The sequence below is a fragment of the Vulpes lagopus genome, chromosome 4 (assembly GCF_018345385.1).
Source record: "Vulpes lagopus strain Blue_001 chromosome 4, ASM1834538v1, whole genome shotgun sequence".
In the NCBI taxonomy this organism is placed as follows: Eukaryota; Metazoa; Chordata; class Mammalia; order Carnivora; family Canidae; genus Vulpes; species Vulpes lagopus.
Genome location: NC_054827.1, coordinates 33,932,723 through 33,957,737, shown reverse-complemented (window position 1 = coordinate 33,957,737; position 25,015 = coordinate 33,932,723). Strand labels below are relative to the sequence as shown.

Here is a 25,015-nt window from a genome sequence, read left to right as displayed (position 1 = left end):
TATTGCTTGTGGTTGAGTGTATGTGTATTGATAAATATTTGAACGCACAATATATTTATATTACACATAATATAATCTAATATTTTTGTGAGAGCTGGAATTCTTGCTTATTCAAATCTCTTTCATCCTTTAGTGGCTTCAATTTATTTCCCTGTATATCTCCTCCATACTCTATTTTAGAAATCATTCACTGATGGACTTTTAGATAATGTTAATATTTACTTAACTATTGTAAGTAGTGGGACAATGGACTTTATGGTACAGTCACCTTTGCACATTTGTCTGATTTCTTAATTTGTTAATGAAATATTATTGGCTACATTTATGTACCACTTTTTGCATGAACCTACTTCTATATTCTCTAGTCTGCTTCTGATTCTTCTTTCAATTCATCTACTAGATCACATTTGTAGATATTTTCCAGCCTTCCTATTTCTGGCAAAATACATTTTGGTACCCGTATCTCATTAAGCAAGCTTTTCCTTTTGTTTTTTTCCCCATTTTTTGGTAAAAGTTTGTTACTTTTTTAATTTAGCACAATTCAAAATAAATTTTAACTCCTACTATTTTATATTTTTATTGAAATATACTTGGCACACAATGTTATATTAATTTCAGGTGTAAAAAATAGTGATTCAATAACTGCAAAATATGCTATCCTCACCGCAAATATAGCTACCATCTGCTATTATAGTATCATTGACTATATTCCGTATGCTGAACCTCTCATCCCGATGACTTGTTCATCCCATAACTGGAACCTGCATCTCCCATTCTTCTCCACCCATTTTGCCCCTTTCTACCATTACTCTCCTTTCTGATAATCACTAGATCTCTGTATTTATGGGTCTAATTCTTTTTGTTTGTTTATTCATTGTTTTATTTTTTAAATTCCAAATATGAGTGAAATCATTTCGTATTTGTCTTTCTCAGTCTGATTTACTTCACTTAGCACAATACCTCCTAGGTCCATTCATGTTGTCACAAATGGCAAGATCTCTCTGTCTCTCTGTCTCTCTGTCTCTGTCTTTCTCTCTTATGGCTGAGTAACATTCCATTGTTTATTTATATTACATCTATATATCCATTCATCTGCTGTTAGCCACTTAAGCTGTTTCCATATCTTTTCTAGTATAAATACTGCTGCACTAAACAGGAGTTTATAACTTTTCTAATTAGTGTTTGGTTTTCATTGGGTAAATATTCAGTAGTAGAATTACTGAATTTATATATTTCTATTTTTATTTTTTGGAGGGACTTCTGTACTGTTTTTGATGGTGACTACCAATTTACACTTCCACCAACAATGCACAATAGTCCCCTTTTCTCCACATCCTCACCAATGCTTGTTTTTCTTGTTTTGATACTAGTCATTCTGACTGGTGTGAGGTGATACCTCATTGTAGTTTTGATTTGCATTTCTCTGATTATTAATATAATTTGGGGGGTCATAATTTTATGCCTTTCTGGAATAAGGCATTTCAGTTCTATCAAGAAGCTTATCTACTTTTAGCTTTTAAATAAAAATTAAAAAATATATGAAACAAAAGAAAATATGACATTTGAAAGTTATAATAGCAACAAATTGCATGGGAATTTATTATATTACATTTTATTTTAAAAATATTTTCCACATTGAAATAAAAACTAAAATATATAAATTATAATACTTTAATAATTTACATTGACTAACAATCAGAAAAGTATATTTAATTTTTATTTTGTACATAAAATGTTCTCATTTTTTATTTGGTTTTTGTTTCAGGTTTGCAATAATTTGCTTCATTGTCACTGTGATGTTGGATATTCTCCTCCACTTTGTAAACCATCACGAACATCACCAGGAGGAAGTATTGATAACGGGTTTTGGAATAGGGGAAGTTAGTATCTAGATGAGTGTGCTTCGAAGAGCTTTCTGCCATCACAGAAAGATGGTTTACATCGTCACGGACTATGTGTTTATCAAGTACCTGACATATGGATAGTACACCTAGGAATCTAAAAATTCCATTTTATTTTACTTTATTTTTTTAAAAATTTTATTTATTTATTCACGATAGACAGAGAGAGAGAGAGAAAAAGAGAGAGAGAGACAGAGAGAGAGAGAGAGAGAGAGAGAGAGAGAGAGGCAGAGACACAGGCAGAGGGAGAAGCAGGATCCATGCCGGGAGCCGGACGCGGGACTTGATTCTGGGACTCCAGGATCATGCCCTGGGCCAAAGGCAGGCGCGAAACCGCTGAGCCACCCAAGGATCCCCCATTTTATTTTACTTTAAGTAGCCACTTGTGGCTTGGTGGCAACTTTATTAAACAGTACAGCTCTAGATCATGCTGCCAATCAAAATTTTTTATATGCTTTTAATTCCAATCAAGGAATGAACATTTTAATAGATCTCTCCTTAATTTTAACCATGGTTGCCAAAACCATTTCTATATATAGCAGAATTTTCTAGATAGGTATAGTTTGATTATACAATAGGTGATAGTTTTATTATATACTCCAAATATTCCTAGGATGTTAGCTATTATCATGTTAGATAGTTCACAACAAGTTGCATCTTTTAAGTTTCTCTTTTCAAAAGGGAAAGTTAATCAGATCTTCCATATCCATAGCATATGGATAGTAGATGGCACAAATCATTTTAAAATTTTATTTGATGAACATTCATGAACAAATATACCATATTTGTTTTTCTAAATTCACAATGTAAAAATCTTAACAGTATAATTTCTTTAATGTTTTCATCATTTGCACTTTTGTCTTCTATTTTACTTATATACATTATAAATCTGATAATGTTATTATATTTGCCTTAGACAATGGAATTTTAAAATTTTGAATATAAATATTTACATTTACTCATCCATTTACTGTTTTTAAGTGCTTTTCAACTCTCTTAGGACGTTCAAATTGCATGTGGGTCATTTTCTTTCTGAAAAACTTCCTTTTTTACTTCTTTTGTTTTACTTTGTGATGAGCAATTGTCTCAGCTCTTGTTTTAAAAATGGTTTTTATAAAAATGTCTTAATTTGTGAAAAGTATTTTCACTGGAATTAGAATCCTATATTGACAATTTTTTCTTTTAGTTGTTCAAAGATGTAATTCAATTGTATCTTAGCTTCTTTTTCTGATGAGAATACAATGTCATTCATATTATTCTATTCATCTCAATAATATAATGCTTTATTCTTTGAGTTTCAGACTTCTTTTATATGTATTTTATATGATTTTCCACAGTTCACTACAATTAAGACATTTCTTTTTTTAATATTTTATTTGTTTATTAATGAGAGACAGAGAGAGACAGAGAGAGAGAGAGAGAGAGAGAGAGAGAGAGAGAGAGAGGCAGAGACACAGGCAGAGGAAGAAGCAGGCTCCATGCAGGGACCCTGACATAGGACTCTATCCCTGGTCTCCAGGATCACGCCCTGGACTGAAGGTGGCGCTAAACTGCTCAGCCACCGGCGCTGCCCAAGACATGTTTCTCTTTCAATTTATCCTGCTTGGGTTGGCTGTGATTCTTCAAACTATAGCATAATGTGTTTTGGGAAATTTAAAAAAACCTCCTAGCTGTTATCTTTTTAAAAATAGTTTTATTAAACATATTTGGGTTTTAAATTTTTTTTTTTAATTTTTATTTATTTCCGATAGTCGCACAGAGAGAGAGAGAGAGAGGCAGAGACATAGGCAGAGGGAGAAGCAGGCTCCATGCAGGGAGCCCGACAGGGGATTCGATCCCAGGTCTCCAGGATCACGCCCTGGGCCAAAGGCAGGCGCTAAACCGCTCCGCCACCCAGGGATCCCCATATTTAGGTTTTATAAATGATATACTGTGATATTCACTCTGTGGCATATAATTCAAGGGCATTGAAGAAATGCACATACTCTTGTTCTCACTGCCACAATCATGATACACAATAGAGCTATTACCTCAAAATTTCTCTCTGGCTTCTGCTTTGTATTCATACCCAACTGCCAATTCCTGGCAACCAATGACCTATTCTTGTCCCTATAGATTTGACATTTCCAGAATGTCATATACAGTATATATGAATTTGAGATACATTTCTGTTGCCATATGCTTTAATAGTTTTCTGTTTTTCTGAAGTAGGCTCCAGGCTTGAACTCACAGTGAAATTAAGTCTCGAGCTCTACCAATTGAGGCAGTTAGGTGTTATTAATTGTTCATTCTTTTATGGCTAATGAGGCTTCTTTTTAAAAATTTTTAATTTAAATTTTACTTACTTAATACACAGTGCAATATTGGTTTCAGGAGTAGAATTTAGTAGTTCAGGGCACCTGGGTGGTGTAGTCAGTTAAGTACCTGACTCTTGGTTTCTCCTAAGGTTGTGATCTCAAGGTTGGGAGATCAAGTCCTGTGTCTGGGCTCTGTGCTCAGTGCAGTCTGCTTAAGATTCTTCCTCCCCCTGTCCCTCTCCTCCACTCAATATCTCTCAAATAAGTAAATAAATGTTGAAATGAAGAATTCAGTAACTCATCAATTACATTAACACCCAGTGCTCATTACAACAAGTGTCCTCTTTAATACCCATCCTCCATTAGCCCCTCCCCACCCACGTCCCTCCATCAATCCTGTTTGTTCTCTACCCTTAACAAACTCTTATGTTTTATTCCCCTCTCTCCTTTTTCCTGCCTTCCCATATGTGCGTCTGTTTTCTTATATTTCAAATATGAATGAAATCATATATTTGTCTTTGACTTATTTTGCTTAGCATAAAACATTCTAGCTCCACATTGTTGCAAATGGCAAGAATTAATTCTTTTTGTTGACTAATATTCCATTGTATTAATATATATCTAAGTATATATTTATTCATATACCACATCTTTATCCATTCATCAGTTGATGAACATTTGGGCTTTCTCCATAGTTTGGCTATTATTGATTACACAGCTATAATCTTTGGGGTGCATGTATTTGAATCTGTATTTTTGTGTCCTTTGGATAAATATCTAAGTAGGCTTCTATATTGAAATGATGCACTATAATTTCCTTATCCATTCATCCATTGAAAGGTATTTGGGTTGTTTCTAGATTTTGGCAATTATAAATAAACCTGCTATTAACATGCACATAGACCTCTCTTGTATGTAAGTTCTCTTTTTTTAGTTGGTAAATACCTAGGAGTAAGATTTTTGGGTCATTTATTAAAGTTTTTAGTTTTTACTTAGTGTATTTTTAATTTTATAAGAAACAAACTATTTGTAAAGTGACTATCCCAGCTCTCCTTCTTTCCATCATCTATGAGAGTTCCAGTTTTTCTGTATGGATGCTCCACATTTCACAAGCAATTGATACTGTCATTTTTTTGTTTTGTTAGATTTTGTTTTCCCAGTTGCAGATGTCTAATAATATCCCCTTGTGACTTATTTAACTTTTTACATTGAGATAACTATAGATTCACAAAAAGTTGCAATGTAATGCAGATAGAAGTCCTGTGTAACACTGACTCAGATTCTGTCAGTGTTAACATGCTTTAATACTATAGCAGAGTAGCAAACAAGGAAATAGACATTATTAAAATACACAGCCCTTATTTAGATTTCACCAGTATACATGCACTCATATGGGTATGTGTGTATGTGTGTGTGAGCACATATGTGTCTTTGTATTTAGTTTCATGCAGTTTTATCAGATGTTCAAATTTGTGTAAGCATCACCACAATCAAGATACACAAGTGTATCATCACTATATGGCTCCTAATATCACTCCTTTATATAGCTACACTGATCCCCTTTTCTGCCATTCCTAACTCCTGGTGACCACTACTTCTATGCCTCTATTTATGTTATTTCATGAGTGTTATATATATGGAATCATACAGCTTGTATCTCTTGGATATTGGCTTCTTTTTTTCCATTATTTCTATGAACTATATCAGAATTTGTTGCATGTATAAATATTCCATTTATTTTTATTGATGACTAGTATTCCCTTGTATGGATGTATCAAACTATTGATGGACATTTGGGTGGCTGCCAATTTTTAACATTATAATAGACCTTCAGTGAATACTTGTGTAGAAAATACTGCACAAAAGTAAAATTTAAATTCCTTGGGAAACATCCTCAATAGTGAAATTACTGGTTTGATGGTGAGCCATTTGCAATTTTAAAAGCAACTGTCAAACTATTTTTCAGAGAGACCATAACATTTGACATTCCTACTAATAATATATGAATGACTCAGTGTTTTGGCATCCTTACTAATATTCAATAATATCACTATTTAAAGTCATTTTATTAAGTGTGTATTAATATCTCTTGTGGTTTTAATTTGCACTTCCCTAAAGGATAGTGATGTTGAGTATCTTTAAGATGTTTATTTGGCATCTGTATATTCTCTTCAGTGAAAACTCTGTTCATATCTTTGCCCATTTTCTAATTAGACTGTGTTTTTTAAATGTTGAATTGTCAGAGTTTTTGTTTGTTTCCTAGATATATATTTTATTAGATATCTGATATGAACGCATTTTTTCCATGTCTGCAATTTGTTTTCTCTGAGACCAACACATTTTTTTCAAAAGCTTTTTCTGAGGAAATCTACTTAATTTCCTTTTTGGCTCATGTTTTTGGTGTCAAGAGTAGGAATTCTTTGTCAGCCGTAAGTCCTTAAGATTTTCTGCCATGATATCTCTAAAAGGCGTAGTTTTGTGTTTTACATTGAAGTACATCATCCAGTTACTTTTTGTAGAGTGGGAGATTAACATTTTATGTTAATCACAGACTAATGTGACTTCAATTGTCCCACCATAATTCTTTGAAAAATCTCTCTCTCATCCTTTGAATTATTTTTGTTTCTTTGTCAATAATTAATTGGACATTTTTGTGTTGGTGTATTTCTCACTTCTCTATTCTGTTCCATTGATCTCTGTATCATTTTTTCTACTATCATTATGTTGTTTTGATTATTATAACTGTATGGTAATCTTTGACATTAGGAAAAGTGATTCCTCCCACTTTCTTCTTTTTCAAAATTGTTTTTGCTATTCTAGGGTCTCCTTTCCATATACATTTTAGAATAAACTTATCTATGTTTTAAAAAGTCTTTGCTGTGATCTTGATACAAATTATGCTAAACCTATGGAGCAATTTAGGAAGATATTGTAAACCTTTACTGTATATTATTGAACTTTCCAATCTATGAATATGGTGCATCACTTCATTTATTTAGATTTTTTATGATTTTCTGCATCAGAATTTTATACTTTTCACCAGACACTGTATATGTCTTATTTTTTAAATTTTTATTTATTTTATTTAAATTCAATTAGTTAACATATAATGTATTATTAGTTTCAGATGTATAGTAGTAGAGTGATTCATCAATTGCTTATAACACCTAGGGCTTGTTACATCACCCTCTTTAATGCTCACCACCCAGTTACCCATCCGCCAAACTTCCCTCTAGCAACTCTCAGTTTGCTTCCTATAGTTAAAGTTCTTATGGTTTGCCTCTCCTCTGATTTTGTCTTATTTTTCCCTCCACATATGAACGAAATCATATGATAATTGTCTTTCTCTGATTCTCATTTTGCATAGCATAATACCTTTTTGTTCCATCCGTTTCCTTGCAAATGGTAAGATTTCAATTTTTGATGGCTGAGTAATATTCCATTATGTGTATATACAACATATTTATCCAGTCATCTGTTTGTGGACATTAGGGCTCTTTCCATATTTTGGCTATTGTGACCTTGTTGCTATAAACATTGGGGTGCATGTGCTCCTTCAAATCACTATATTTCTATCCTTTGGATAAATACCTTGTGGTATAGTTACTGGGTCATAGTATAGCTCTATTTTTAACTTTTTTGAGGAAACTCCATACTCTTCCAGAGTGGCTGTACTAGTTTGCATTCCCACCAACAGTGTAAGAGGGTCTCTCTTTCTCTACATCCATGCCAATGTCTGCCATTTCCTGAGTTATTTATTTTAGCCATTCCAACTAGTGTGTGGTGGTATCTCATTGTGAATTTGATGGGTATTTCCCTGATGCTGAGTGATGTTGAGCATTTTTTCATGTTTCTGTTGAACATTTGCATGTCGTCTTTGCAGAAATGTCTGTTCCTGTCTTCTGCCCATTTTTTTTTTTTAAGATTTATTTATTTATTTATGATAGACAGAGAGAGAGAGAGAGAGGCAGAGACACAGGAGGAATGAGAAGCAGGCTCCATGCCAGGAGCCCGACGTGGGGGACTCGATCCCGGGACTCCAGGATCACGCCCTGGGCCAAAGACAGGCGCCAAACTGCTGAGCCACCCAGGGATCCCCTCTTCTGCCCATTTTTTGATTGAATTATTGTTCTTTGGTGTTGAGTTTGATAAATTCTTTATAGATTTTGGATACTAGCCCTTTATCTGATAAGGCATTTGTGAATAATATCTTCTCCTCACTCCATAGTTCTTCTTTTTGATTTTGTCAATTGTTTCCTTTGCTGTGCAAAAGCTTATTATCTTGATGAGGTCCCAATAGTTCATTTTTCCTTGTTTCCCTTGCATTGGGAGACATGTTTAGCAAGAAGTTACTAAGAATGAGATCACAGAAGTGGATGCCTGTGTTCTCCTCTAGGATTTTGATGGATTCCTGTCTCACATTTGTGCTTGCCATCCATTTTGAGTCTATTTTTGTGTATGGTGTGAGAAAATGGTCCAGTTTCATTCTTCTGCATGTTCTGTCAAATTTCCCCAACACCATTTGTTGAAAAGACTGTCTTTTTTTCCATTGAATATTCTTTCCTGCTTTGTCAAAGATTAACTGACCAAAGAGTTGAGGGTCCCTGTCTGGGTTCTCTATTCTGTGTGTCTGGCCCAGGACTTTTGTTTATTGGGAGGTTTTTGATGAAAATTTCAATTTCCTTGCTGGTTATGAGTCTGTTCAGGTTTTCAGTTTTTTCCTGTTTCAGTTTTGGTAGTTTATGCATCTCTAGGAAGGCATCCAGTTACATATAATATTCTCTTATAATTGTATTTCTTGTTGTTTGTTGTGATCTCTCCTTTTTCATTCATAATTTTATTTATTTGGGATCTTTTCTTTTTGATAAGGTTAGTTAGGGGTTTATTGATCTTATTCTTTCAAAGAACCAGCCCCTAGTTTTATTGATCTGTTCTACTGTTCTAATTTTTATATCATGGTTTCTGCTCTAATCTTTATTATTACTCTTCTCTTGCTGGATTTAGACTTTATTTGCTCTTCTTTTTCCATCTTCTTTAATATTTTTACGTATTTGTCAATTTATTTCCTATAAACATGAACATCCTGAGTCACTTTCTTTTAGGTAAATCATTTCTTATCAACATACCACTGGATTCTATATTTTAAAGTTACAGAATTTTTTGCCTTTTTTGGGGGGGAAACACTAAATACATTTGCATTTAGTATCATCATAGTTGTTTTGGTGGTAATTCTGATTGCTTAATTTAGTGTTATGTATTTAGTTGTCTGATTTATTTATTTTGTACAGTTAGGACAGAACCTAATAGGTTTTTCTAATTTTCTGTAATGTTTTTATAACACCCAGAGAAATACTTTTTTTTCCCAATTAATATAGTCAAAATTAGAATATCACCTTATGCAGATAATGTGGAAAATTAACCTAGTTTACCATAATTAATTGTTTTTTAAAAGTAACCATTAGTTATATCAATAATTTTTTTATTAAATTAGTTTTAAAACACTTCTTTTTGCTCTACTTTTAATAGAAGAAATATTAGATAAGAATATCAATTTAATATATTCTATGCAATCCATAGAATAAAATGTAATAGAATAAAATATATTTAGTAAAGCACATAACTAAAAATAAAAGATTTAAAATAAATGTATGTCAGTGATACAGATAGACATAGATATGCATACACATATGTAATTGTAATGGACTTTGGGGAATAGTCACAGAATATAGGAAAATGCTTTTACATTTGTTTATTTCTTCTCTTACTATATTATTTGAATTTCTAACTTTTATACTTCAAATTACTAATATGCTTTGAATATAATTTTTGAAAAAGTTAAAAGCTGTGCTTATGTTTTCAGGTGATGATAACAACCTGATTATAAAAAGACGTGCTTCTTTTCGAAAAAATAGCCTCTTGTTTGGTTTCTACATTTTTCTACCTCTCCTTATTATAGCTGCCATCATGGCTTTTAAATGGAATAAACTAAGATCTGGGAATCTAGAGGGAACAGAAACTGAAGGGTAAGTAAATTAATTATAATCTATATTTAATATTAAAATACATTATGAGAAGAATTCAAATTAATTTGAATTAATTCATAATATTGCAAGTAGAGATTCTTGGGTGGATTGTGTTAATGTTTAGAAATATTGAGTCTTATTATATACCAAATTATTTACAAATTTCAGTCAATTAGGTATACTTTATGTTCTTATAGGTCCAGAACTAACTGATACTCAGTAAATTTATAGGACCTTTCAAATAGAAAGCCACACTGGCTATAATTGCTTCAGGAGCAATTGCTACTTCTCAAGCAACCCCAATTTCCTTGCATTGATGTTCAGTTGTGGCAAGGAGATTAATAAAGATAGAAAAGTGGGACGCCTGGGTGACACAGTGTTTGAGCATCTGCCTCTGTCTCAGGGTGTGATCCCGGGATCCCGGATTGAGTCCCACATCAGGCACCCTGTGAGGAGCCTGGTTCTCCCTCTCTTGTGTCTCTGCCTCTCTCTCTATGTCTCTCATGAATAAATAAATAAATCTTTAAAAAAAGAGAAGCAAATTTTGGAATATAATATGTAGAAAGTGAGAAAAATATTTAAAAAAAATAAGATAAAAAAAAAACCACCACAGAATATAGCCCATTTTATACTTAATATTGTTCTAATATGTGTTTCTAAAATTAGAATTAAGGTACTTGCACAGTTATTTTTAATTTTTTTTGATAGCTTAAGTCTTTTATTTTAATAAATATAATCTACATATGACATTCTATTAGTTTCAGGTGTACAACATAATGATTCAATATTTTTATATATTACAAAATAAGCATTACAATATGCCTCATTAACAACCATCATCACACATAGTTACAAATTTTTTCTTGTGATGCAGACTTTTAAGATTTACTTTCTTAAGCAAGTTTTAAGTATGCAATACTGTATTATTAGCGATAGTTACCATGCTATATATTATATACCCTACTCATTTATGTCATAACTGGAGGTTTGTACCTTTTGACCCCCTTCACCCATTTTGCCCACTCTATACCCTTATCACTGGCAACCACCAGTTGTCATTCTATTCTCTGTATGTAATCTATTCTCTGTATGTATGAATTTGTTTGTTTAGTTTTGGTAGTTGTCTTTCTCTGTCTGAATTATTTCATTTAAACATAGCTTTTTTTTAAACCATAACACCAATACAAGGTATAATTTTTCTTAGTGAATATTTAGGAAAATGCAGAAATAAAGATAAAAAAGTGAATCTTATTGTTCCATGCTAAAGGAAGATGTCTCTTACTTGTGTAGATGAAGATAAAATAATATAAAATTTCCATCAACATCTGTATGTCCAAAATTAATCCATTTTATTTCTCAATTAGTTAGTAGCAAAGTTAGTCAGTGTACTCTGCATAATTTATACAGATATTTACATAATAATTATTATAATTTATATAATTGAATGATGTCTGATATAAGTCTTCTAGTGCTCTTACCTGGGACATCTTGGCAAAATCTGAATAGTCACTAGAAACAAACCTGACTTTTGGAAGAAATGTTATAATAAGGGCTAATTGATCATGAATAAAAATCTGGTCATAGCAGCCTAAGTTTTAGATCAATAATGAATGGTTTTAGGGCCACAAGTGTAAGTAATTATGCAGAGCTGAAGTCCAAAGGGATGGTATTAATGGATATTCAAGACATAGGTTATTCTTTCCATCACCCAAAGGATGTATGAATGAAATCATCTCTTCTTGTCTTTCTATTAATTCTCTCCAAAGTGACTGCTCTGCTTGCACATAATCCAGCATAACTATCTCAATCCTTTCTAGATTCACTTTCAAATAAAATACAAATAATCTATCCACAGCCAATGCTTCTTAGTTTACATTCTCAAGAGATATAAGAAAATATCTGTGTAAGTGTACTTAAATTCAGCCAATCTTCTCTGCATTTATAATTCTGAGTTAGGTGTTCAAACCCCATTCCATCATCTCTGGCCAAGGAATTGTTGCCATATAGTAGGAAACTGAACACAATGACACTCCTCCTCAACAGGAAGTGAGTATGTATAGGAGTCAAAGGAAAAAAAAAGGAGTCTATATAAATTCTACAACAGGTAACTATATAACTGAAAGATATGAAGCCTCATCAAGGACCTCAATAATGAAAATGAAATAGTTATTTACTTAGTTATTTGACAGAATAATAAAATTGGAACTATGATAATTTAAGAATTTGAAGATTTGCACAAAATCATCATTTTAACTTTGGAGAAGCATTATCAACCATATTAATATTTCTGTCTTCTGTGTAGACAAAATAGAGAAAACTACTAGATGGATTTATGTTTGAAATTTAAAATGCCTCACATTGTTAAAACCTAGATTAACATTAGAGAAAGACCAAATGCTAGAATATGTGATTGCTGAGTGGGATATGAGAAGCAAAGTAGATACTGGTACATGGGAATGGAGTAAATAGTACAAGTCTTGTTTTTCTACTTATCTTGATTTTGTTTAAGACTAGTGGAAGGGGAGGTGGGAGAGGAGTGGGGTGGCTGAGTGACGGGCACTTGAAGGGGACACTTGAAGGGTCGAGCACCGGGTATTATACTATATGTTGGCAAATCGAACTCCAATAAAAAAAAAATACAAAACAATAAGACTACATGTTCCCTAACCCTAAAAGTAATGCTATTTCTTTTATACAGAACTACATCAGAAGACAGCAATAATAACAGCACCCTGTCATAGAGTTAAAGGTGAATTGAAGATGTCAAATTATTTAAGATTGTCTTTCATGAATTTTAAAAAAATTGTTAACAATACTTCACTATGAAGAGACAATTATTCCACATTCCATAATACAGATTCTTCATCAATGTCATTTACCAAAACAAACACTAAAAGCATTTGATAATTTTGTTTTTATTAATTTAGAAATTTTAATGTTAACTAAAATTAGCTGGAGATTTATTAACCAACAATTTTGGTAATGAGAAATTACTTTAAAGAAAATTTGAATATGTTCTTAAACTATTTATGAGCAATTATGCATCCTGATCCTATACTTGAGGTTCCTATTAGTAGACTTACACAGATTGACTCCTGATGATTACATTTCTTCTTCACTAAGACTTTGTGGTTATTGTTATTCTTATACTAAAATGAGGAAACAGACCTAAAGAATTTAAATAATTCCATGTGTTACAGAATTTTAGTAAGTTTTGAGCTGGAGTTTCATTTAAGACAATAAGACTCCTGGGTAAATTCTTAAGAACTCTACAGTTTTGACACATAGACTGATATATGCCTGGTGATGGGAAATGAAATTTACATTTACTGAGGATCTATTAGATGCCAGGCAAAATTGTAAATACACTGTCCCTCCAGAGCAGTAAGACAAGTCTTTGCTATAAGATGGCATAAAATTTGCATCTGTATATATTCAATATACATATCTATATATTTTCTGTATATGTGTGTAATTATATACATATGTCAGAATAATCTGTATATATTCAAAATTATAAGTCATATACATAAAAAATCATATTTGACATATTAGACCTATTACTGGAAGTAAATGTAAAAATTCAACTGCATTCTTCCATATCTGACTTTGTTGGAGAGTTAAGCCAATGGATCTCTTTCCCATCTGCCACCAAAGAAAACATTCATAACTACTACTCTCCATGTTAAATGAGCTTATTTCTCAGTAGGGTTAATTGGGAGAATTGATGGTAAAGGAGGAGATGAATAGTGAATTGTTTTAAATATGACTAAGTAGGCCCAATTCAGCAAGGGATATGTAAGCAAAGAATTGGGGGAGGTGCAAGTATTTCCTGAGTTTAGGTATTTGAAAGGAGGTACTTGACTTCCCATGGGCAACTCACATGAGGCTTTTATTTAAAGTTAAAGTGTACAGTGTAGCAAAGAGAGGGCAGACAAGCAAGGAGCACCACAGAGACACCTCATGCACAGGTTGCTTATTTTAAATTTTAAACAGCCCACTACAAATTCCACTGCCATTGTCTTGGCAAAAAGTGAAACCAGGGACCTGGCTTTCCCAGAGATAAAGATAGAGCTTTTCCATTCCAGCTGTAAATCAACTTTTTCTGACATAGGCATAGAGCTGGCAGAGGTATCCATGCATATACCTGGGCGGGAGCTTTCCAAGTACATGAATGATCCAATGAAACAATAAGCCAGGAATGTTTGATGAATTAAAGTCATGTCCGTTTAGCTGGAGCAGAGTTAGCAAGAGGGCTATGGTGGTAGTAGGTCAGACAGTAAAACTCTTGTAGGCTATGGGAGATTTGGGGACCATCTGTGTTTTATTCCCTGTGAAAGGGGGAAATGACTGGAGGATTAAAGTTTCAAGCACCTGACTTCCACTTTATAAGTCTGGTTTGTTAATAAATAAATGAAATAAAATAAAAGGTTGGTGTGTTGAAAATAGTCTGTATGATGGCAAGAGTAGAGGTGGTTAAACCAGTTAGTGGAGAAACTACTGCAAAAATCTAGGAGGGGAGGGATGGAACCTCTGATCAGGGATAGTAAAGATTGTTTTAGGAATAAATTTTGAAGGTGACCAACAGAATGAAATGACAGTTCAAACATGAAGTGTAAGAAAAAGTGTTTAAATAATGTTTATTGATAAAACAGCAAGATAAGCAAGGTTAAATGTAAATGTAAATACGTACAAAGGTAAATGTAAATGCAGTTTGTGCTCTTAGTACGTTTTAAAATTTGTGTTAAAATTTATGAACATTGTGAGGGAAATCTACATAGGTAATCATGAGCCATGAAAAGTGGCTGGTATGCCATGGCAAGAGGTTTGTTTTCTCATTTCTCATTTCTCATTTCTCATTTCTCTTATAGTTTAAGGGATTCAGCATGACATTGTTTGTTACAAATTTCACTGGGATAAAGTAGGGAAAAAGTCAGACTCAGCAAGAACCAGAGGCTAGTGAAACAGCTATGAGACAACAGAACTCATAGAAATGTGTGAGGAGGGCAGGATCGAGCAAGAGACAAATAATAAAGTTTTGGGAGATATAACAGAGATAGACTCAAAGGAGTGACTGGATGGGTGTATTTGTGTTAGAATACTAGAAAACTACAGAGACAAACACTTGTGACACAATAGATGACACGTTTAATAATGACACATTGTGTAGCCAGATAAACACCAGTTTGTGTTGGGAGTGACCCTGTGGAGCGGGTGAAGAATGAGTTTGGTTTTGAACATGTGTATATATGTGGGACACCTGTTGGAAATGCAGAGGACTTCTGGAAGTATTCTTCCTCTGTGGATAAAAATAGACAAATTAATATTTATTTATTCATATAATTTTATTGTTCTTTTCCTCTGTTTCATTGTTGGTGATTCTCTTTTATTCATGTGAATTGTTGAAACTGTGTAAATAAAATGTGTGCGAATACCACTTTATAATATTTCCTTTTACTGGGGCTGTTACAGACAATTTAGGAAAAAGAAAATTGGGTTTAAGAATTTCATGGAGCACAAGCATAGACTGTAACACTATAAGGAGTGTTCTATATGCTAATTACTTCCTACATTTGTAGTTGAATGATAAAATGAGATAGTTTTGATTAAAAATTAAAAATTAACATTTCTATTTTTCTCTATTTTATGACAGTGTTTAAAAAGCCATAGGTTGGGAAAAGAGTATTACCAAGACATTCACCATTAACTCTGATCTGAGAATGAAAAAAAAAAAAATCTACTAGTCTCTCCTTTTGTTATGGCTTAAAGCTTTCAATTTCACAAATAAAAATAAATCCTGAGAGTGAAAGTATGTAGGCTTGTGTCTATTAATTCTTTTACCTGCTGTGATGCTTTAGGAGGAAATAAGCAACATTGCGTCTTTTGAACCAGAGAAGCTCTCAAGTCCCAATCTGTAAATATACCATTGTTCAATGCTGCTGCCACCCACTCTCAAATGCCCAGGGCCATGCTAACTGCTCTCTTCTCAGGAAAAGACATCCAGTCCATACCTCTCTAGTAGCTCACAGTTCCCTGCTCTATCTGTTCCAGGCTTTTGGATATTGAGAGGAAATGTTGTTAGGTAAGGCCAGCCCCAGAATGCTCAGGAACTAACATCATATCTTCAGGGAATTGCTTGAACTGAGTTCCTGGTCATAGATAACTATTGTGTCTCCAGGTGATACTTCCTTGGCTTCAGGTAAATTGAGATATGGGATATATCTTTGTCCTTGCAGGAACATTTCTGACACAGAATTGGAGTTTTGTTGCTCCTTCACTGAGCTGAGCTTTTCTGGATAAGATTTTTCTTGCTTCAGTGCCTTCCTCCCCATCTTCCTCTTACTGAGATGAGTGCACTTCTACATACCTCAAAGCATTGTACATGGATAAGAGAACCATCAACCTAGGTGGAGTCTAATGAGAAACTACAGAGTCTCCATCAATACACAAAGATGCTCCTGGTTTAGGGGTAGTATTACTTCACCACAGAGACCAAGAGATTCCTTGGTCCATCAGCTGATGAAAGGATAAACATTGTATGGATAGTGATCTATGCACAATGAGTATTATTCAGCCATAAAAAGAAATGAAATACACCTCTACAAAGTGGGTGAACATTTGAGACCATTATGCTAAGTAAATAAAGCCAGTCACAAAACGCATATGTTATTCCTTTGTATGAAATATGCAAAATGGACATCTATAGAGACAAAGATTAGTGATTGTGTAGGGCTGAGTTGTTTAGGAGGGGGATAAAGAGCTGGCGGTGAGGGGTGGTGATAGCACACATCTATGAACATATGGAGAATCCTAAAAGCAATCGTACACTTTAATGGGTGAATTATATGGTAAAAAAATTAGATATGATGATTCTACCATGACGTTTCCTCAATTCTCATTGCCACTAACTTATTTTAGGTCATTGTGATCACTGGCCTGTCTTATTTTAATAAAAAATTTGAGGATCCCTGGTTTAGTACTGGCATGCCCATGTTTTAAGCCTGATGAGATTAATGTTGCAACTGTTGACACAATTCATGCCTGCAGTAGGGTGTACTGTTGACACAATTCATGCTTGCAATAGGGTGTACTGGGATAAAAGGAGGTATAGATGAGAGGTGGGTAGAAGTTGAGTTAGATTTTGTACTTGTGTAGTTTAAGATTTCTCTTAGGATATTCAAAGACAATTTCATGCTCTTGTCCACCCTGGACATAGTTCTTATTTGCCTCCTTGCCCTTCCCTGCTAGTGCTTGAGTAACAAAACACTTAGGTTTCCTTTCCTTTCTTCAACTGATTACAATCTAATACAGTGAGAATAAGCAAGCAGTTGAAGAAATGTGCTTTTTGATTGCCTTATCCAAGACCAAGTTCACTATTTTTGATTTTTCCTTATTTGCAAAGATAATAAAGTCAGCAGTAGCACGATTTAGTAGAAAATTTCTGGTAAAAATGGTTAACATTTCTATTTTCCTCTTCTACCACAGCAAATAAAATACATGCCAGAAAACCATGACATGGCCAATCAAAATTACCAAGAACTTCACCAGAAAAGCAAATCCCGCTCATTTGCCCCTATATCGCTACTGAAGAGTTTAATCAATGTAAATTTAGCCAGAACAAATCAGTAACCTTACGTGCAAATGCATAAGTTTGTGTCTGGTGCTGGCTTTCCGCGGGCCAGTGGAAGCCGCTGATTGGCTCTGCAGCCCTAAGGGTGGGCCAGCGCGAGCTGAAAGCAAGCGCAGTGCTCCCCCGCAGCGCGCGGCCAGCGTGCTGGACTGCTCTGAGGACTCCAGCCCACGAGCCTCAGACCTGCCCAACGGCCTTCAGCCTTGGCCAGTGCTTGCAGCGCTCTGGCTCAGCCATGTTCCTCCTCTTTGCACTGCTCTCTGAGCTTGGAAGACTGCACGCCCGCCTGGGTAAGACCACAGTAGCCTCAACTTCCTTTTCTTTTCACTCCAAGCAGGGCCCCGCTCTTCCAGGAGAGCAATTTCCTTTTCTCTGGGACCTCTACCAACCCCCCTCCCAGTTCTCCTGCTGGTGCACTCCTTCACGTCTCACCACTCCTCAGGCCAGGGTAGGTGACTGAGGATGTTGGCCATGGCATCCTCTCTCTGAATCAAGCGTCTAGGGTTTTAGCAGCTGAAATGCAGCCAGTCTTCCCCGGGTCAACCCATCTGTGGCCAGAGGTTCTAGAGGGGTAAGTACCGTCCTCAGTTTATTCCCCAGAGTTCCAAGAAAGTGAGCCCTGAAGTGGTTCTGGAAATGAACAAGATGGTCCTATAAAACTGTAATGTCTACTTTTTACTTGTTTGGATCTTAGCCGTTTTGAGCGTGCCACTGAAAATCTAGTGAAAGCTGTGCACTAAGGAGGGTGGGCACATCTATAGACGTTTACTTACATTTTGAGACCACACCATGTACTCAGGATTAAGAACCCGTGCTTAACTGAAATGATTGTTGAAGAAAAAAAAAATTTCCCACTGCAGATTCTGAAGGAATATTACTGCATGTCACAGTTCCATGGAAGATAAGGTCAAATGAGAGTGAAAATTCAGAGAAGCAGGTAAATGATCAAGAATATTTGTTTTATAATTTAAATTTTAAGGCTCTTTTAATTTACCTATTAAATCAGATCATACTGCTCTGTACTTGCAGAGCACAGTATTTCCCTGTGCTATTTTTTGTACATTCTGATCCTTCTGTTCCCACACTTCTGTGCCCTTCTCGTCCTCTCTCTGCCCCTTCTGACATACTCGCACACAACTTCCAAGAAATACTGAACTCTTTTCAGGAATCATACTGCTAGAAAAAAAATCAATACGAAATATGTGTAACAGTGGCCCAGCCTGCAATTTATACAAATTTGTGAATCTCCACTAAGTGGCAAAGAAATGGTCTAGAGGAAAATTTTGACCCAGAAGCATCAGACTTCATAGAAGTAATGGCCAAAGAAAGAAAGAAGAAAGGAAAAAAATGTCATATTTGCTTGCTTATGATGAAAAATATTACAATAGATAAATATTAACTGTAAAAGAAAGAATGCTTATATGCTATATTTAAAAAGTGATTAAATTGAAGGCATCACTTTATTTTCTTGACTAAATTATGTCAAATTAGTATAGTTATAATGTTTGAGATTAAAAACAAGGTCACAGTATAGAAGTTTAGATTTCTATGTGTTTAAAAGTGCTGTAGTCAATATACGGTAACTCAGAAAATTTTTCAGGTTTTTTTTTTTTAATTTTTCAGGTTTAAGGAACAATTTTTGAAAAAAGTAAATTGAAAAATTAAGAATTTGTTAACTCTATTTGGACATACAGTATCAGAAGTTATTATGATTAAATTCTACTAAACAATTATAATAAAAATAAAATATGTGAAACTGTACTTGAAAATAACAATAAAATAATTTCCTTTAGAGTAGTATTTCATATGCTAATCTCATTTAATTCTCACACTGACCTTCTGAAGTAGAAAGGTGATATATATGCTGATTTTTAAAAAGAAGATTAAAGATGTTAAGGGCATCAAACCTATAAGTTTCAGGACATGGATGACTCTAATTATGTTACAAGTAACTGCTTTCTGTTGAATAATTCTTTTTTTTTTCTGTTGAATAATTCTTAGCATAAAAGTTTTTTTTTCTGATTTACTTTTGTTTGTGCATTGCCAATGCATGATTATTTTTTTTAAGATTTTATTTATTTATTTTAGAGAGAGATAGAGACCATGAATAAGGGGAGGGGCAGAGGGAGAGAGAATCCTAAACAGACTATGCAATGAGCATGGAGGCCAACTTGGGGGTTTGATCCCAGCACTCTGAGGTCATGACCTGAGATGAAATCAAGAGTCAGACCCTTAAGCACTGAGTCACCCAGGTACCTCTGCATGATCACTTTAAATTTCAAACTGTTTATTTTGAATACTTGTCACAAACGTATGTCAATATTGCAGGACATGAAATGGTTTTACACAATGCGTTCGGTACCTGTCTACATTTTTTGCATTCTATATATGGAATTCCATAAGCTGTTTTTCCCTGTGATAGAATATGCTAATGTTCTCCTTTGATTTCTAATATAGACCTCCTTTATTTCTCCTATTTTCTTCTTTTAATCCCTTATCATCCTGCATCTTTTTAAAGCATTATTAGACATATGAAAAATTCTTTTTCTATGGACTTTCAGTATGTTATATATACAAATATATGCATATATAATGGCATATATATATATACACATACACATATATGTATATCTCAAGGAATCTGTATGGGTATAGGAATGAATATATATATATATATGTGTGTGTATACACATATATATATATATATATCTGGAATTCTGACTTTTTTTAAAAAAAGATTTTATTTATCATGAGAGACACACAGAGAGAGAGGTAGAGACATAGGCAGAGGGAGAAGCAGGCTTCATGTAGGGACCCCGATGTGGGACTCAATCCCGGGACTCCAGGACCACACCCTGAGCTAAAGGTAGACGCCTTAACCACTGAGCCACCCAGGCATCCCAGGAATTCTGGCTTTTACAGAAGATTTGAGAATCTGCATTTTTATATGATGCCTTTTGATTGTTGAATGTGTAAAATATTTCACATCATTGGTCCACTACATCAATTGGAAGTACCTCAATGCCATTACACCAATTGAACAATCTCCTTGTGACTTTATTTTGTACATTTATTCATGTCTCTTAATCTGCAGTGATCAGATCTTATGTGGTTGGCAAATATCTTTGTCTTTGGTTTCAATTAGGCATATATCTCTCCATATATTTGTTTTTCTCTTACAAAATATTATAGTAAAACATACAGTATTTGTTTTTCATAAATCAGCCATTTGAAGGTATCAATTACACACCATGGAATGAAATTATTTTAAGTTGTAAAGTATGATAATATTAATATATTACACAGTTACTATACCTATGGATTAAATAATCCAGTCAGCATATAGAACATTCCATCATCCCAAAATGAACCCTTGTGTCCAATTTCAATCAATCTCCCCTCACTTGTCCGAGTCAACTATCAATCTAATCTCTGTTATTAGTTTGTTTTGTTGTATTGTTTTGGGTTTTTTTCTCTCAACTTTTTTTTTATTAGATTCAGAGGTAGAATTTAGTGATTCATCAGTTACATATAACACCCAGTGCTCATTCCATCAGATGCCCTCCTTAATGCCCATCACCCAGTTACCCAATACCCCCATCTACTTCCCTTCTAGCAACTCTTAGTTTGCTTCCTAGAGAGTTTAGCACCTCCTTTGGTTTGCCTCAATCTCAATTTTCATCTTATTTTATTTTTCCTTTCCCTTTCCTATGTTAATATGTTTTGTTTTCTTAAATTCCAAATATGAGTGAAATCATATCGTTTTTGTCTTTCTCTGACTGACTTGTCACTTAGCATGATACCCACTAGTTCCATCCATGTCATTGCAATTGACATTTCATTCTTTTTTTGATGGCTCAGTAGTATTCCATTGTATGTGTCCTACATCTTCTTTATCCACTCATCTATTGGTGGCTGCTTCTCTAGTTTAGCTATTGTGGACATTGCTGCTATTAACGTGGGGTGCATGTACCCCTTTGAATCATTGTTTGTCCTTTGGATAAATACCTAGTAGAGCAATTGCTAGGTTGTAGGGTAGCTCTATTTTTCACTTTTTGAAGAGCCTCCATACTATTTTCAAGAGTGGCTACTTTGCATTCCCACCACAGTGTGAGAAGTTTCCTGTTTCTCCACATCCTTGCCAACATGTGTTGTTTCCTGAGTTGTTAATTGTAGCCATTCTTACCAGTGTGAGGTGGTATCTCACTGTGGTTTTGATTTGTGTTTCCCTGATGCCAAGTGATGTTGAGCATTTTTTCATGTGTCTGTTGGCCATTTGTATGTCTACTTTGAACAGTTTTGCCTCATATATTTTTATATAAACAGCAGCATCCATAATGCACTATTCTGTGTTGTACTCTGAATGTTTCTGAGTTTCATTTATGTTATATGTTTGTTAGTATTTCATACATTTTATTTCTGACTATTGTATCTTTGTGTAAAATGTTAAAATGTCCTTAGGTGCATCTATTTGGGATTCTTGTTTCTCAATGTAGGCATTTATTGCTACAAGCTTTCCTCCTACTTTTGCTATATCCAATAAGTTCTGGTATGTTGTGTTTCCCTTTACATTTGTCTCTAGAAATTTTTTTATTTCCTCCTTAATATCTACTTTGTCCCATTGGTTGTTTATGAAAGTATTATATAGTTTTCATATATATATGTTAATTTTCCAGTTTTACTCTTATTATTTATTTCTAGTTTCATGCCATTGTAAGATACTTGGTATGATTTCAGTCCTGAATTTCCTAAGACTTGTTTTGTGGCCTAACATAGGGCCTATCCTACAGAATGTTCCATATGTCCTTAGGAAGAATATGTATTCTGCTGTTGTTGGAAAAAACATTCTATATATGTTGGTTAGGTCCACTAGTCTATAATGTTGTTCAAATCTGCTGTTTTCTTATTGATTCTGTCTGGATGGCCTATCCATTATTGAGAGGAGGTTTTAAAATGCCCAACTATTGCCATATCACTATTTTTCTCCTTTTAGCTCTGTTAGTTTCTGTTTTACATATTTAGGTGCTCTGATGTTGGACACATAATTATAATTATTATACCTTCTTGATGGATTTACCCTTTTATCATTAAATAATGAATTGTGTCTCTTTTCACCATTTCTAGTTTTAAGTCTATTTTGTCTGATATAAGTATAGCTACAGCTGCATTTTTTGTTTTGTTTTGTTTTGGTTTTGGTGACATTTAAGCCTTTTCTCATCTATTTGTCCTCAGTTTCTGTGCATCTTTAAGGACAAAGTGAAACTTTATAAGTAGCATAGCTTTGTTCCTTGTGTATTTGGTTTGTTTGATTTATTTAGTTATTCTATGTATTTTGTTATGGCTTTTAAAATATTGTTTACTTATTTATTTGAAGGGAGGCATGAGTGGGGAGAAGGGCAGAGGGAGAATCAAATTCTCTGAACAGGGAGCCCAATGCAGGGCTTGATCCCAGGACCCCAGGATGTTGATCTGAGCCACCTAGGAGCCCCTGTTCTATGTATTTTGATAGATGAATTTAATCCATTTATGTTTAAAGTAATTATTGATAAGTAAAGACTTACTATTATAATTTTGTTTATTATTTTCTATTTGTTTTATAGATTCATTGTTCCTTATTTCTTATCTTGCTGTCTTTTCTAAGTTTTGAAATCTTTTTGTATAAATATGCTTTTAATTCTTTATCATGTTTCTTTGTATAATTGTTACAGATTTTTTCCCTTGGGGTTACTTTGAGGACTAGATATAATAATCTTAAAATTATAAAACCTTATTTTAATCTATTAACAACTTAATTTCAATAGATTTCCAGAACTTTACTCTTACACTTCTCCCAATCACATTTTAATTTATTGCTGTTATAATTTACATATTTTATATTGTATATCTAATAACAGATTATTGTCATTATAGCTATTCTCACTACATTTGTTTTACTTTCTCTCAAATAACTTTACCATTTCTTAGAAGGCAAGTCTAGTGGTAATGAGTTGCTTGAGGTTTTCTGTTGTTAAGTGTTCAATAGTCTTTATTCCTCCATATCTTTTTTTTTTAAAGATTTTATTTATTTATTCATAAGAGACACACAGAGAGAGAGAGGGGCAGAGACACAGGCAGAGAGAGAAGTAGGGTCCATGCAGAGAGCCTGACGTGGGACTCGATCCCTGGACTCCAGGATCATGCCCTGGGCTGAAGGCAGACGCTTAACCACTGAGCCACCCAGGTGTCCCTATTCCTCCATTTCTGAAGTACATCTTCACTGGATCTAAAAATCTTGGTTGATTGTTTTTACTTTCAGTATTTACAATATATCACCCTATTCTTTTCTGGCCTGTAAAGTTTTAGAAACCTGCTGATAGTCTTATGGGGATTCCTTGATATATAATTTATCTCTCTCCTCTTGCTGCTTTAAAAAATCTTTGTTTTTTACTGCTGAAAATTTAATCATAGTGTGTCTTAGTATAGCTCTATTTGGGTTCAATCTCTTTAGAGTCCTTTGGCCTTCATGGATCTGGATGTCCATTTTTATCCCCATATTTATAAAGTATTCAGACACTATTGCTTTGAATATACTTTTTTTCACTCTTTCTTTTCTACCCCTAAAGTCTTGTAATGCTACTATTGTTTCTTTTCATTATTACCTGCAAGTCTTATAGGCTTCCTTCATGCTTCTAAAATTATTTATCGTCTTGCTTCACTGACTGGACAAAGACCTCCCTGGGTTTATTGCACTTCATAAATACTGCATTGTTTACAAAGTGGAAGTTTATGCAAACCCTGTATTGAACAAGTCAGCACCATTTTTCTATCAGTGGTTGCCCACTTCATGTTTCTATGTCACATTTTGGTAATTTCTTACAATATCTCACACTTCTGGGATCCCTGGGTGGCGCAGCGGTTTGGCGCCTGCCTTTGGCCCAGGGCGCGATCCTGGAGACCCGGGATCGAATCCCACATCGGGCTCCCGGTGCATGGAGCCTGCTTCTCCCTCTGCCTGTGTCTCTGCTTCTCTCTCTCTCTCTGTGTGACTATCATAAATAAATAAAAAAGAAATTTAAAAAAAATATATCTCACACTTCTTCATTATTATTATATTTGTTATGGTGATCTGCGATCAGTGATTTCTGATGTTATTACTGTGATTGTTTTGTGGCACTAGAAACTGCC

The 25,015-nt window shown here is 34.2% G+C and overlaps 1 protein-coding gene across 1 annotated transcript in view; it reads left to right on the top strand.

The window, feature by feature from the left end:
• The window catches only part of ADAM18 (ADAM metallopeptidase domain 18), a 271,792-nt gene that overhangs the window by 96,233 nt on the left and 150,544 nt on the right, over positions 1-25,015 (top strand). Inside the window, exons 18-20 of the mRNA XM_041751041.1 lie at positions 1,766-1,880; positions 18,189-18,299; positions 18,712-18,788. Of these exons, the coding sequence (XP_041606975.1) occupies positions 1,766-1,880; positions 18,189-18,299; positions 18,712-18,788 (303 nt within the window). The remainder of the gene's footprint in view (positions 1-1,765; positions 1,881-18,188; positions 18,300-18,711; positions 18,789-25,015) is intronic.